This window comes from Nyctereutes procyonoides, unplaced genomic scaffold (assembly GCF_905146905.1).
Source record: "Nyctereutes procyonoides isolate TBG_1078 unplaced genomic scaffold, NYPRO_anot_genome, whole genome shotgun sequence".
NCBI classification, from domain to species: domain Eukaryota; kingdom Metazoa; phylum Chordata; class Mammalia; order Carnivora; family Canidae; genus Nyctereutes; species Nyctereutes procyonoides.
Genome location: NW_026575146.1, coordinates 79,487,315 through 79,501,917, shown reverse-complemented (window position 1 = coordinate 79,501,917; position 14,603 = coordinate 79,487,315). Strand labels below are relative to the sequence as shown.

Genomic DNA, 14,603 nt, shown 5'->3' with positions numbered 1-14,603 from the left:
TAAAGGTAACCCCTGCCCCCTACCGCTCTTGGCTGTGTCTTTCCCCAGTCCAGGGCCCTGATCCTGGACCATCCCCAGTAAGGCACTGACACCCCCCCCATCCTCCACCGCCTCCCTGAGCCTCTGGGTTTCTGAGATCCAGAGGGTGAAGCCCAGGCACACGTTCCCTCCCTAGTCCCCACAAGAACATCGCACAAAGAGGTTATGGTCACCAGTGACAAGGGCTTTACCAGCAAACACATAAGTCAGGGGAAGTTACACGCTGAGGTGGGAGTAGGGGGAGGGAAAGTCCCCCTAGGTTGGCCTTAGCCGACGACATCTCGAGTCCCGGCCCCGGCCCGACTGTCTTCCTGCTGGAGGCTGCAACGGTGCATCTTCAGCTGAGTCAGCTGGATGTAGCGGAGGACATTGGTGTCTGTGGGGAAGGGGGGCATGGCATTATCTAAATTTATTTATTTAAATGCTACCCTCTGGCCCACCCCCATTGACCTCATCTGATCCTCTCTTACCGGGCCCTCCTCGAGACCCCCTGGGCTTTCCCCACCTGCCCAACCCCCAGACCAGGAGTCCTGGGGCAGCGGGCGACATCTGCACCACTTCAGCTCACACCTCGATGTACCCAGCCTTCAGCGGCTCCCCCGCGCAGCTGCTCTTCCCAAAGTCCCAGCCACCACAAGCAGAATGGGGGCATTTCACACCTCCATACTTTTGCTTTCGCTGTGCCCTCTGCCAGGAGTGCCTCTGCTCAGAGACTTCTGTCATCCTCCTGCCCACCTTCCAGTAACACCTGCAAGGAGTCTGTGCCCTCTAAACCTCTCACCAGGAAAACTAATGTGGTCTCTGCTCCCGAAGCCCTGTGTCCTATACCTGTTGTACTCCCTTGTCATTGGTTCTCAATACAAAACTATTGTGTCTGCACCCCCCCACACACACCCAGACTATGATGTTCTAGAGGGCAAGCAACAGGCCTCCCCCCCACCCCTGCCCCTGCAAGTTTCTCAGCATTGTCCACCCTGGGGTCAGCCTCCCAGGAAGTGCTCAACAAGCCGTGGGTGGGTGAATGGGTTAGTGAGTGGATGAATGAGAATGGGGGGGAGGGGGTGGAGATGGGGGGGTGAGTGGGAGGCATCGTTGAGTCAATGACTAAATAGAGGGCAGGTGGTTGGGTGAATGTCAGAGGAACTTGGGTGAAGGGATGGGTGAATGAATGGCGGGTGAGGAGCAGGTGGTTGGAGAGGTAGGTGCTGGGGAGGAGGCACTGCACTCCGTTGAGGCAGCTCTGCCCTGATCCTCCCTTGTTTCCTGGTTTCCTCTGCTCTAGCCCCTTTCCCTGCCCCCTCACCTGTGGGCTCCCGGCTGCGGGCCTCCTGCAGGTAGCGCAGCGCGCGAGCATAGTCGCCCAGGTGGTAGAAGGCAATGCCGGCGCGGTAGGTGGCCTTGAAGTTGCCCTGCTGCTTCTCCAGGACCTTGAGACAGTACTCGCGCACCCGCTCGTAGTTCACCAGCTCCGACTGCAGCAGGCAGGCTGCGGGGACACCGGACCGGTGCTCGCAGAGCCTGGCGCCACCCCCAGACCTCACCTGACTGCTGGGAGCCGTGCCTTAGCGCTGCAGGTACCCCCAACCCTTGCCCATGGCTGAGCGGGGCTAGGGCACTGCCCAGGGCCGCCCATCTTCTGACGGATCAGGTAGGAGCCATCTGCGCCGCCGCTAGAGGGCGCGAAAACACAGACAAGCGCTCCCGGGCGGTTAGCTGGGAAGTTTCTGCAGGGGAGAGTACTGAAGGCAAGCTCAGGTGAGGGATGGGGCGCTGGATCGCCAGTCCAGGGTAAGATTTTTCTCACCTGGAGATTTTTTCATCCAGGGTAAGATTTTTCTTGCATCCCAGCCCTCCCATCCCTGTGTGCCTCTACACCCCCAACCCTTGATTAGCTCTCGGGTCTCCCTTCACAGACCCTAGGTCTGCTCCCTTCAAGCCTCCAGCCCCCCGCCCAAGGCTTCATGATTGCCCATCACCCCGACCCCTCCGCGTATGCACCCTCTGCGCCCCCCGACGGCCCCATACCAGTGAGAGAGTCATAACATTCCACCTCCGTGTTCTCCACCAGGCGCCGCTGCTCCTCGCTGAGGCGGGCCGGCCCGGGGCTGCCGGCGGGCCCGGGGGCGGGGGCGGGCAGGCCTCCAGGGCGGGCCCCCTGAGCCGCCTTCAGCTGCAGCAGTGCCCGGTGATACTTGCCGATGGCTTCCCGGAACTTCTTCTCTCGGTAGCAGCGCTGGCCCTCCGCCTTGAACGCCACGGCGGCCCGCAGGCTGCTGTCGAGCGCCGCGCCCAGGCCCCCCGACGGCTCTGGGGCAGGGCTGGGCCGGGCCGAGCCATGGCGGGGGCCCGGGCCCGGCGGGGAGAGGGCGGGAGGCGGGCGCGGCGGAGGCTCCGGGGCAGCGCTGAGCATCAGCACCGGGGACAGCGCGCCGCGCTGCATTGTGGGAAACTCCTGCGGCCGCCGCTGCAGCTACCGCATCGCCCCCCGCGGGGCCGGTCCCCACCCTTTCTCCGCCCCCGCACCTCCGGCTGCCGACTCCGCCTGCCCCCTATGGGTGTAGAGAAACCCCTCCGGACTTTCCCGTTCTATCCTCCAAATGGGCCCCAGCCCTAGCTCTCCCGCGCTCGCCCTCCTTCCCACTCCCCTACCTCCCACCCTCCTGCCTGCTCTCCTCCCCCATGCCAAAGCTCCCAAAGCTTCCTGGAAGGAAAAGACAAGTCTGGGGGAAAGAGCCTGAAGATAGCGACCTCGTGGAAGGCTGGTTTGCAGACCCATGGGCGTTTCATATATTTAGATAAGAACACGGGGTACGGGGTCGGGCTGCCCAGACTCAATTCCCTGCGTCTATTACTCACTAGTTGTAGTACTTGGACAAATCGCCCAGATTACCTGGAACTCTCGCCTCCTCAGTACCATAGTCAATGACAGCAACTGGAAACTCATCTGCTTACCTATGCAGCAAATATTCACTGATATTTTTTTTTTCTGTGCCCAGCTCTGCCTGGGGTGATGCCGGGAAAGGCAGGGACCGAGAGAACCTCAGCCCCTTGTCCAGCGGGGAGACAGACCAGTGACCAGGCCGTGACAGCCCCGAGGGGGCCAGCCTGGGAAGCTCAGGCAAAGCGGCAGGGGTCAGTGGGGAAGGCACAGGCAGTGGGGTCGAGCCCCGCATGGCGGAGGCGCAACAGGCTGTGGGATCCCAGCGGAGGTGCCTGCCCTAGACTGGGGAGTGAAGGCTTCCTGGAGGAGGGGATAACCCTAGGAACAAAAGAGATCTGCTTCTTGCCCTCACCGAGCTCACTGTCTGGGTAGGAGAAGCAGTGGGAAAGCAGCCAAGCCACAGCCCAGAGTGAGCAGCACAATGATACAAGAGTGTACAGAAAAGGAAGCACACTGAGAGGCTTTTAAGAGAAAAACAGGGTGAATGAAATGGTTGATCTTCGACCTTCCTTTGCTGCTTACCTGGGACCTTGGCCTCCACCTTGCCTTCCTCCTGTGTAACCTGGGGAGAACAACTGAGTCAGCTTCGGAGAGATTATAGACACTGAACTACCTTATGCAGATAAAGCAGTGAGCAACCGGCCGGCACAGGAATGGGCAGTTTACAACTCCCGATTCTTATCACCCATGAGACCGTGAGGTATGTGGTCGTAAGTGCCTGGCTCTGAGTCCGCATCCATGTGTAGCTGTTGAATGAATGAGTGAATGAGTAAATGTATTCATTTCCGTGTTGCCACCCTCCCCTACACCGTGCAGGCCCTGGCTTGGGCCTCAGCCCCGAGCCCCAAGCTCACATTTCCACTCCCCCTTCCCCCTGCCACCACAATCTCCCTTCTGGGGGCCACATAGTAGGTCCCACTCGACAGGTCCAAACCTGAACGCAGCACCTTCCATCCCAACACCAATACTTGCTTCTGTCTCTCTTTGAACTTTGCTGAATGAGTCGCCCCCTCTCTCTGGTCCTCCAGCTTTGAACATCTCCAGGGCAAAAAGTTCGTCCTCTCTCGCACCTCCAAACCTAGGTTTGGTTAAGAGTCTAATATTCCTGTGGTTGAAATCCTGAGATCACTTCAGGCATGTTTTTAATTTACAAACGTGGAGATCCATTGATTTGTAACAAAGATTTGCTGAGCACCTCCTAAATAGCTAGGTGCTGGGGGTTCAGTAGAAACGGGAGATGAGTGTACCTAGCGTGCAGTCCTGTTAGGATGCAGTGCTAGCAATCCCATAACACCTACTCGGTGTCAGGCACTGTCCTAAAACTCTACATATGTATTAACTCACATCCTCCTCACACCTCTATGTGACTTCTACCCATTCACACCGTGGCACTCTAGGGGTTAAGTAAATCAGATCCCTTTTATAGAACACTTGCTATCAAAGACCCATACTATCACACACTGACTCTCCCAGGCCAGCTTATGCGATATGTTGGGCTTGTGCAACGTTTAAGAAATATTGAATTAATTGCTAACATACGGAAGTAGAGATACTTGTGGAATTTTAGAATTTCAGCTTCACTTGAACAAAATCTGCCAACCTGGCAACACCGAGGTAGCATTCCTTATGACTGGGGCACGTAGTCTCAGCTCCCCCCCCACACACACACCCGGCCCCATCCCTCGTTTCTCCCCAACCCTGAGACCCAGAGCCCCTCAGGTTGCAGCATCTCCAGCTCTTTTACCTCCAGCAGGCGGTTGTGCTTGGCTTAGCCGCGCGTGCGGAAGTCCGCCAGCGCCCCCTGGCGGACAGGATCAGCATCTGCATCATACCTCCCGGCCGCCATTAAGGGACTGGGTAAAGAACATCCAATCAGAAAGAGGAGAGGCCTGGAAAGCGACCAATCAGAAGCGAGAGGGGCGGAATTCGACCAATGAGGACAGAGAGCGCTCCGGATTAAAAAAAACTCTTTTATTGAAGTGGGAGACGGACACACACGAACAGTCTTTTGATGCGGCCTCCGGGCTCAGCGAGGCGCGGGCTGCGGGCGGCGGAGCAGGCGGGCGGCGGCGAGGCTCGTGCCCTGGCGCTGGGGCCGCGCGTACTTGAGGAAGACGGCGGCGCGGCCGGGCGCGGGGCCTCGGAGCGCGGCGCGGGCCATGCACGGCTGGAGCGGGCGCAGCTCTGCCGGGCTGCGGCGGGGAGACGGAGAAACGGGGGCGGGGCGGCGGCGAGGACGACCTGTGAAGGCCCGTTGGCCGGGGTCCCCGAGGACCAATCAGGGGTGCTCTAGCTTGGGCAGTGGCTGGAGGGCGCCGGGGACGGGCAGGCCGCCCCGGTTGTCCCCCTCCCCGTGCAGAGCCGGAACCGCGGGGAGGCACGGAGCGGGGCTGAGGATGGACAGACGTCCAGCTCCATCCCGGGGTGGGGGCGGGGGGCTGGGCGAAAAGGGAACTCGCCGGTGGCACGGTTAACGGGGAGGTGGGGCGCCCCTCAGGCAACTGGAGGGACACCGCGTTTGCGGCTGGGGGGGAGCTGGGGGGCTCGAGGTTGTCAACCCCGGACCGCAGCTAGCGGATCTTCCGGGCCTCGGAACACCCTATCTTCCACCCTGGGGCAAGGTTTAAGGGTCCCCAAATCGGGACAAACACCTCATCCTCTGACATCCCCAGGGTAGACATTTTCTCACACCCAGAGAAGTCTGGGTGCGCCCCCCGCTCCCCGGCCATTGTCGCTCATTCTCGGAGACGGAAAGGCGGGGCCCAGGAAAGTAGGTTCCTGAAGCCACCGGGCCCCTCCCCTGGAGCCGTACCTGTAAAGCGAGGGCTCGAGGCCGGAGCCCGCCCCGTCGAGCAAGCGGTGCGCCAGGCTCAGCGCCGCGGCCGCGCGCCGACCCGGCTCCCATCCTGCGGCCTCCGCCTCCAGCAGCGACAGCTCCAGAAAGTAGGCGGCGAGCAGCGTCACCTGGCCAGGCCCCGGAGGTCAGGCCCCGCCCCGATCCCTGCGGCCCGCCCCCGCCTCCGCCCCGCCCCCTCCGCACCTGGGGGCGGCTCCCGGCCAGCGCGGCGAGGAGCCCGAGGCAGAGCAGCGGGCCCGGGTGGTGCAGCCGGAACTCCAGGCGGCTCAGGATGCGGCGCTCGGCGCGCAGGAGCTCGGCCCGCGAGAAGGAGCCGGCGCCCAGGAAGCAGAGGGAAGCGGACTGCGGGTGGCGGGGAAAGAGGTGGGAGGGCCTTGGGCGGGGTGGGGGGGCGGTGCTCCCTGCCCTGTCGCCCCGGGAGCGGCTCAGTCTCCGATCTGAACCTCGAGTTCCTGGTCTGCAAAATGGGGCGGTTGATTTGCTGTCTGGAAGCCTTGGCTAAAGAACCAGACCTGGGTTCGAGTTCAGCCCCTACCAATTTCCCACCAAGTGACTGGGACATCACAGACTGAGACGGAGCTTCCCGGGGAGCTCCCGTTAGGCACCGACTCCAGTGAAGCACTGCAACGACTAGAACTGTTCAAGCCTCGGTCCCAGCCCCACCTGCTCTGGGCAGGGGCTTCTCCCTGGGCCTCAGTCTCCCCCTCTGTTACAGGGACGCGCTGGGAGCAGCCCCGGCCTCGCACACATGCCGGGATTCCGAGGGCCCGTAGCGCGCTGGCTCGGCGCTCCGTGGGCCTCCCACCTGTGCCGCGGCGAGCGCGGGTTCCACCCTCCCGGGCCCCACCCCGGAAGTACCTCGGGCAGCACGCACTCTTCCACTTTGCAGGCCACGAACAGGCAGGCCACGCCCAGCAGCTGCAGGCGGTGGAGGCGCACTCGGCCCCCCGCGCGCAGGTAGGAATCGAGCAGGTGCACCGCCAGGTAGAGCGTGTCCCCCGCCAGGCCCAGGTACTCCTGGGGAGGGGCGCGAGTGACGCCAGGGCTCCAGGCTGCGACGCGGGCCCAGCTCTCCCGCCTGCCCCCAACCGATACGTACGTGCACCTGGATCAGCCAGTCCACCACTAGCGCGCGCATCTCCGGGGTCACGGTCGGGGGCAGGGCCCTCCGGGGCAGCGCGCGGCACACCTGCGGTTGGGCACGGAAGGCCTCACTCCCCACACCTGGGCCTCGGCCTCTCGCCTGAGGCGGGGCCCCAGGGCGGCAGCCTCCTCGCACCACCGGAGGAAGGGTGAGCGCCGCGGTGAAACCGGCCTCCGACGTCTTCCCCAAATGCGCTTCTATTCCTCGCCCCCATCAGAGCGGGGACTTTGTTGTGGACGCCTCCCCCCCTCCCCGCCACCTCTCCAACCTGTACCCCCATGGCCACGGCTCCTCCCGAGTATCTCCCCCCGGGTTTCCAGACCACTAGCGGTCACCAACCCTCAATCCATCGTCCTCCGAACACCCAGAGGATCTAAAATACAAAACTGGCCAAGGACCTCCCCAACTTCAAACCCTTCCGCGGCTTCCAGCACCCTCGGGAGAAAGCCCTAATTGCGCTCTCAGGCACCGCCCCTGCGCCACCACCTCCTCTTGCCCCTCTCCACTCACAACCCACACGCCAGCTCCACCAGCCTTCTCTAGCCCTGCACTAGGACAGCCCCAGCCCTACCCCAGGGCCTTTGCACTTATGCACCGTTCCCTCGCCTGGAATGGTCCTTCCCCGGCTCCTTGCACTGTTGAAACCTCAGCTCAAACTCCCTGGACTTTTCCCAGACAGAATTCTCTCTGCACCCTGCACCCCGCCCCCCCTCCCCGGCTCCGGGTCAGCACTTCATGTTCCTCGAGTGTTTTGATCTGAAGCTACCTGGCCTTTCCTTGTCCGTCTGTCTGCCTTCCCAGGCCGCTGGCCCCAAAGGGCAGGGATTCTCTCTGGATCACACCTGTATCTCACTTCCCGACGGTCCCTGGCTGGGGAGGGACAACTCCCCGCTGCAGTTTCTTAACCAACTTCGGCCCCGCCGCGTTTATTCCGACAGGGCCTATCCTGCGCAGGTGTCTGCAGGTGACCGGGCCGCGCTTTGGCCTCCGTGGCCCTTCTGCCAATACCGCCTGCGTCGGCTTGTCCGCAAGAACAGACCGCGGGGGGGGGGGGGGGTTCATCACAGCGTCCCCAGGGCCGGGAACAGGCTCAAAAACGTTTGCTGGCACATCGCCAAGTGCTCGGAAATGAATCCTTGCGAGGGACAAGTTGGTCACCAAGGGGCTGCCGGCAGGGTTTCCGGGGGCGGCCGCGAGCCGCCAGCTTTCTCGGGGCTAACCCCACCCGCCCTGCTGCCCCGGGACGCGCTCACCATGACCTCGGTGAAGATGTCCCCGGCGTACTCGCGCTCCCCCTCCAGCCCCAGCGCGCTCAGCGCCTCCGCCAGCCCCGGCGGCGCGCACGGCCGGCGGGGCCCCTCCCGGCGTCCGGGAGACCCCCGCGGGCCGTCGGGGATGCGGTCGGGGGAGGCGGCGGGGCTCTGCAAGGGAGAGGGGCGGGGGTCAGCGCCGGAGAGGGCCGGGAGGCGGGACCCCGGCCGCCGCATCTCACCGGCATCCTCCACGCTGGCGTTGGGGGGCGGCGGTGGACCAGCCCAGCGCCCCTCTTCCTGCTGGAGCGAACGGCCGGCGGCGGGCGCTTTAAGTTGCGCCTGCACGCATGCGCGCTGAGCACGCCTCACCTGGGCAGGTGCAGAGGTGCTGGCGAGGGCTACGCCGCTTGGCTCCGGCCCCTCAAACCTAAGGTCAGGCACCTGCATCAGAAACTCCGGCTACTCCGAGGCTCCCTTCCCTCGGCTGTAAGGTAAGGATTGTTTCAAACCTACTACGACTCGGGACGCCCCCGGGTGGCTCGGGGCGTGATCCCAGGATCCGGGATCGAGTCCACACCGGGCTCCCTGCGTGGAGCCTGCTTCTCCCTCTGCCTGTGTCTCTGCTTCTCTTTTTGTCTCTCATAAAAAATAAAATCTTAAAAAAAAAAATACTAGGACAAGCGGCCCGCGATGACTAGCGCGGCGACTCCTCACTGCTCCCCGGTCCCCGCCCCCATGTAGCCAGAAGCGAGCCTGTGCACACCCAAGTCGGACCGCACTCGGCCTCCGTTCAGCACTCCATCGTGGCCTCCATCTCCCTCTGTTTGAAAGTCCCCAAGGTCCTTTATTATCCTCCCACCCAGCGCCACACACAGCTCATCCCCCCCCGCCCGTCTCTCCTGCCGCATCAGCCTCCTGGCTCATTCGCACCCACACCAGGCACGCTCCTACCTCAGGGCCTTTGCACTGGAGGTTTCCGCTGCTCTGCCCTCGGAGATCCCTCCCTGGAAGTATTTACTCAATGCTACCTTCTCCCTGAAAGCGGCTGCCCTGAGGATTCCCTATCACCATTCTTTGTACTACTCTCTCGGTAGCTCTTATGCCTGACCTCACCCACGGTCTCCCTCCTGACAAGAGTGTGAACCCCAGGGGGGCAAGGCTTGTGTGGTGTTTTGATTGCTGTATTCCCAGTGCCTAGAACGGAGTTTGGCACATGGCAGGTCAAGAAGTACTTGTTGGATGACTAAGCGGACAGGCTGGATAGAACTTAGAAACGGTGGCCTGGGGACGCCCGGGTGGCTCAGCGGTTTAGCGCCTGCCTTTGGCCCAGGGTGCGATCCTGGAGACGTGGGATCGGGTCCGGCGTCGGGCTCCCTGCATGGAGCCTGCTTCTCCCTCTGCCTGTGTCCCTCCCTGCCTGTGTGTGTGTGTCTTTCATGAATAAATAAAATCTTTTTAAAAAGGGCCCCCTGGGGAGGTGATGCACAGTGAAACCCTAAAGGCAGGGAGCCAGGAATGCAAAGGAGGGGGGAATCTTCCAAGCGGCGGAAACAGCATGAACAAAGGCACTGAGGTAGGACAGGGAAGGCTATGTTCAGGCACCGGGAGGTCAGCGAGGCTGAAAAAGTGAGCAGAGGAATGAGAGATGCTGAGCCAACGACCTCCGGCCAGACAAGATCACCCAGACGCCTCACCTTGGCCACAAGGTCCCTTCGGCCCGTCAGTGCCTCTCTAACCTCACTTCCTCCTGTTCTCCCCCTCCCTTATGCCACTGGACACACCTGGGCCTCTTTATGTTCCCCAAATGCATCGGGCGCCTGTGGGCCCCAGGGCCTTTGTGCTAGCTGTGCCCTTTGCCCGGACGCTTGATCAAAACCTAGAGTTCGGGGATCCCTGGGTGGCTCAGCGGTTTGGCGCCTGCCTTCGGCACAGGGCGTGATCCTGGAGACGTGGGATCGGGTCCCGCGTCCAGCTCCCTGCGTGGAGCCTGCTTCTCCTGCCTGTATCGCTGCCTGTCACTCATGAATAAATAAAAATCTTAAAAAACCAACCAACCAACCAACCAACCTAGAGTTCTCCGCTTTCAGAGTATCTCTATGCGAGATACTAACTACAAAGGGAAAGGGGTAACTGCAGTGGAGACACGTGACAGACCCCACTTTAAGGGACCGAAGTCCTCACCAGCCTCTCCGAGAGGACGCTCGGAGAAGGGCTCATCGTTTCTCAAGTTTCCCGTCACAAGTAGCTGGACTATCCCGGTAGGAAACATCAGGCCACAAGCCTTAGCTGAGGGACATCCTATGGAACAACTGGCCTGTAAGTTTCAAACCTGACAACGGAACGCCACCGGGGTCGTTAGCCAGGGGACTTTTCTCCTTTTGTAGACAGGGACAGGAGTGTGCCCATTAGTCAAGTGTGATAGGATCGGAGAGAAGAGGGTTGTTCCGGTACTAACTTCCTGACCTGGATAACTGAACTGTGGTCAAGAAAGAGAACGTTCTTGTTTCAGGGCAGATAGGTACATACGGGGGGGGGGGGGGGTGAAGAAAACGTCACAGCAACCTGCGGGAAGGGTAGGTGAGAATTCTCTGTACTTTCTTTAAAGTCAAATTTTACTTTTTAAAAATATTTTTATTTCTTCATGAGAGACACAGAGAGAAAGGCAGAGACACAGGCAGAGGGAGCAGCAGGCTCCCTGCAGGACCCCGATGCGGGACTCGATCCCGGGACCTAGATCCCACCCTGAGCCAAAGGCAGACGCCCAACTGCTGAGCACCCAGGTGTCCCTAAAGTCAAATTTTAAAGTAGGTCCCGGGGAAGCTGCAGAGACAGAGTGCCCGTACACCCCACACCCACCTGCCCTATCAGCGCCCTAGTAGCACCCGTCACAAGCACGGACGGTAGGACCACCACCCTGATCGCCTGCCAGGGGCACCTCCTGCCAACGGGAGCTCCACTGTCGATGTTGCCCTTGACCGCCTGGCTGGCAGTAGTGCTTGTCGGGTTTCCCCTTTCCACACGGCCCCCTTTGGAAGGAAGTCACTTCGCGGCCCACAGGTGAGGAATGGGGGACCCACTCCCCCCCACACCCCGGAGGCACAGCAGCTACAGGAATTACCTGGACGTCCGTTCCGACAGGTCTGTTCCCCCCACTTAGCATTTATCTCCGTGCAAACTCGATTGTGAACTTTGGGTATAACCCTGCACAAGGCTACAACTTTTGTGCTCTCAGCCCGGGGTAGGGAGGCACTTTCCAAGGTCCCCAGTGTCCCTTTACACGCCCCCCCCAACCCCCCACCAGGAAGGCTCTGCTGTGCCTGCTTCTGAGCAGGTCCTTCCAGGTGCTTCAGACCTAGAATCATCTTAGTACTATTCTTCTGGAAGTTTTCCTCTACAAGCCTGCACCTGCAATTATTTTAAAAATGACGTTAAAAATCTGTGAATCACTACATTTTTGTGGGGAAAGCTGACACGTATTAAAAATACAGCCACCCTGGAATGTGGGCGAGAGAGTGCGGGAAAGACGGATCATTAAGGTTTCCAACAGCACTGTCGGGAGCAGCAAAAAAAACTAGAGACCGAGTCAATTCTTGTCAGTTGGAGGCAGCTGGGTCAGTTGAGGCACATCTGCGTCGTGGCCATGAGGGGGTCCCCAAAATACAGAGAGGGCTTAGAGGCCCTCATTTTTACCAGTGACCGACACAGCCCATCCACAAGGCCCACACGCAGGAGGAGCACCGGTTAGGACGTGGCAGGTAGAGCCCAGGGGCTCCGCATTAGTAACTGGGCGACGAGCCACGCACACCCACAACCAAACCCATGGGGGAGCCCTGTTCTGACGCCCTGTCCACCTGCTCAGGACCTGGGACCCGGGCTGATTTCCACTCGTCTTCCTCATGCTTCGGCTTTGCTCGCGTTATTCTTTGAACATGTGACATTTCCCACATGCACGTGACAAAAGACAAATTAATCTACTCAAATGTTTCCAACTGCTTAAAATTTTATTAAAACTCTCCCACCTGAAATTCCCTCCAGGAAAAGTTCTACAGAAGTAAGCACCACTACGTGTGGGAACTACGATCGCCCGAGGGAAGTGGCTCATCAGCCTGTGGGCCCCGCACTGGGGACAGTGAGGCGACCCAGGGGACTGAGGTAGGCTCGGGATGTCCCTCCGTGGGGGGCAAGATGCGAAAGGAGGCCTCGGCCGGAGGGGAAACTAGGCTTTTCTCTAGAAGCTTCTCTGCTGTTTGTCTTAGGACCACGAGAACATACTTTTGTAATTAAATAAATAATACAGTCCATATGAAGTCAAAGCCACGCATTCCTGGATCTTGGCTGTAGCGAACGGAGACTCCCATAAACTGAATCCGACTTTCCTGCTACCCTCACTCAAGATCTCAAAAGATTCCACGCGGGAGAAGCAGCCCTAACCCCTTCTGGCAAAATCCGACATTAAATTCACCTGTGCCAGGGCAACCCTGGGCCTGAGGTGTGGGGAGTCAAGCACAGGCACCCCAGGACAAAGGGGACAGCTGTCAGAGGATCCCAGAGCTATGAGGGCTGCAGCCAAACGAGAGGTGCCCCCGACCGACAGCCACCACGACTCCCGTCCATACACCAAGGCTCCTGCGTTGGCGTGTGGGGCCCTCAAGGCTCCCTGGTTTAGCCCAAGTGGGGAGAAGCGGACGTGCAGGCACCGCCGGCTCCAGGACCCAAGGGCCGCATGCAGTGCATCCACCCCCTCACGCTCACTCCCAGGGCTCGGTGGCGCCCCGCACACCCTCCTCATTCAGGGTCACCCTGACTGGCCCACCCTGTCCCTCCCCCCTACCTCTTCTTGCCTGGGCAGCTTCTGAAGACCTAGAATGGTCTCTGCCCACCGTGCCACCACACCCCAGCTCCGGGAAGCTTCCAAGCTCCTCAGCAGCTTCCACCGGCAGGGGGACCCACCCCGAGCCCCACCTGCCCGCCCCCTAGAGCCGGAAGCCAGGCACGGCTCCCAGTGCCCAGGTCCTGCCACAGCGGACAGGTCCCAGGAGCGGATCAGTGGGGCCAGGCTCTGCAGGCAAGGAATGGCCCAGGGCGGCGGGCCCCGGTCTCCAATGAGTGTCTTTATTGCTTGTACCGTACAAATGGGGGGAACGGGGAAGGCCAGTGGGGAGGACAGAGAATTGTCAGATAAATGACATACACACACAGAAAGGAAAAAGACCCCCCACCCACCCACCCAAACCACCCTCACCCCACCCTAGGATGTCTCTCTCTGAACTACCTAGTACAGGAGGTGGGGCCGGCAGATCAAAGCCACAACTAAGGTCCACACACCCCGAGATGTTGGGGGGAGGGAGGAGGGGGAAAGAGAGGGGGAGGGAGGCTGGGCAGCAAATGGGCCCCAGGTGTGGCTCCCCCACTAGGCCAGCACCCCTCCCCGACGGGATGCAACGCTTGGGCCGGGGACAGGGCCCAAGCCCACACACACCACGCATTCAAGGCCGGGACACACTTACCCTCACACACACACACCCAACACACATGCACACACACACCCCCGTGTGCATCCACGTCCCAGATGCACAGGCACATCCACAGACACACATAGTCTGAGGCACGCACACGTGTGCCCACAGCATGGACACATGTTCACCTTAAGGCTGCAGAACGTGGGGCCCAGAGAGGGGGAGGTAGGGAGGGGCCACGGAGCCACCCCTTCTCAGAGGCTGCCCCCCAGTACGTACCAGAGACCCCCACCCATACCCCCTCTTCGACCCCAGTCCATGGGGCCCAATACTGTCTCGGTGCGAGATGTGTAACAGCTGGAACTGGCACCCCTCCGCCCCAGGCGGAAAGAAGGGGGTAATCCCAGCCCCCATCCTTGGAAACGGCTGGGGCCAGGCCCGGGATCCAGCAGGAGTTAAGGCCAGCTGGAAGGAAGCCCTGGTAAGGCACAGGACTGGGTGGCGGGGAGGCTAGTCCCCAAATATTCCTCCTGCCTCATCCACAGGGTCAGGAGAGCAGCTTGGGAGGCTGGGGAAGGCAGGCTAAGGAGGCAGTGCCCATCCCCCGGGCCCCTCCTCATTCCCCACAGGGTAGACCAGACCCCATCTACACCAGGGATCCCTGAACCCCCAACCCCGCGGCTTCCAAAGGCCTCCGCCTGTCCCTGGACATTGCTTTTCCACCCCTGTGGGGGGAGGGCCTGGACTGCCCAAGCCAGGCCACTCTGAGCCTGATGCAGGGCATGGAAGGCAGCACCAGGGCACTGTCTGCTGGGCATTGTGTCCCACGAGGAGGCAGCCTCTGACAGAGGCAGCAGCACAGAGGGAGGCTGCTGGCAGGTGCCTGGCCAGGAACTCAGGCAGGACCCACAGC

At 61.0% G+C, this 14,603-nt stretch overlaps 2 protein-coding genes across 2 annotated transcripts; both read right to left on the bottom strand.

Annotated features, from left to right (window-relative positions):
- Positions 1–18: 18 nt before the first annotated feature.
- On the bottom strand, positions 19–2,504 carry TTC9B (tetratricopeptide repeat domain 9B). The gene is made up of 3 exons (XM_055311356.1): positions 2,065–2,504; positions 1,343–1,525; positions 19–415 (listed from the first exon to the last, which is right to left on the bottom strand). Exons 1-3 carry the CDS (start codon positions 2,477–2,479, stop codon positions 306–308), a joined length of 708 nt encoding a protein of 235 aa, XP_055167331.1. The 5' UTR covers positions 2,480–2,504; the 3' UTR covers positions 19–305.
- Positions 2,505–4,930: 2,426 nt separating this feature from the next.
- On the bottom strand, positions 4,931–8,874 carry CCNP (cyclin P). Its single transcript, XM_055309584.1, has 6 exons — positions 8,235–8,874; positions 6,937–7,026; positions 6,696–6,854; positions 6,021–6,179; positions 5,793–5,944; positions 4,931–5,172 (listed from the first exon to the last, which is right to left on the bottom strand). Exons 1-6 carry the CDS (start codon positions 8,679–8,681, stop codon positions 5,007–5,009), a joined length of 1,173 nt encoding a protein of 390 aa, XP_055165559.1. The 5' UTR covers positions 8,682–8,874; the 3' UTR covers positions 4,931–5,006.
- Positions 8,875–14,603: the final 5,729 nt, after the last annotated feature.

Excerpts from the sequence above, each read along its gene's own strand:
- TTC9B (XM_055311356.1), bottom strand. The coding sequence starts at position 2,479 with ATGCAGCGCGGCGCGCTGTCCCCGGTGCTGATGCTCAGCGCTGCCCCG. Across the intron at positions 1,526-2,064 it reads ATGTTATGACTCTCTCACTG|CCTGCCTGCTGCAGTCGGAG; the intron begins GTATGGGGCCGT and ends GTGTCCCCGCAG. Across the intron at positions 416-1,342 it reads CCGCAGCCGGGAGCCCACAG|ACACCAATGTCCTCCGCTAC; the intron begins GTGAGGGGGCAG and ends CCTTCCCCACAG.
- CCNP (XM_055309584.1), bottom strand. The coding sequence starts at position 8,681 with ATGCAGGTGCCTGACCTTAGGTTTGAGGGGCCGGAGCCAAGCGGCGTA. Across the intron at positions 6,180-6,695 it reads AAGAGTGCGTGCTGCCCGAG|TCCGCTTCCCTCTGCTTCCT; the intron begins GTACTTCCGGGG and ends CGCCACCCGCAG. Across the intron at positions 5,173-5,792 it reads CTCGAGCCCTCGCTTTACAG|CCCGGCAGAGCTGCGCCCGC; the intron begins GTACGGCTCCAG and ends TCCCCGCCGCAG.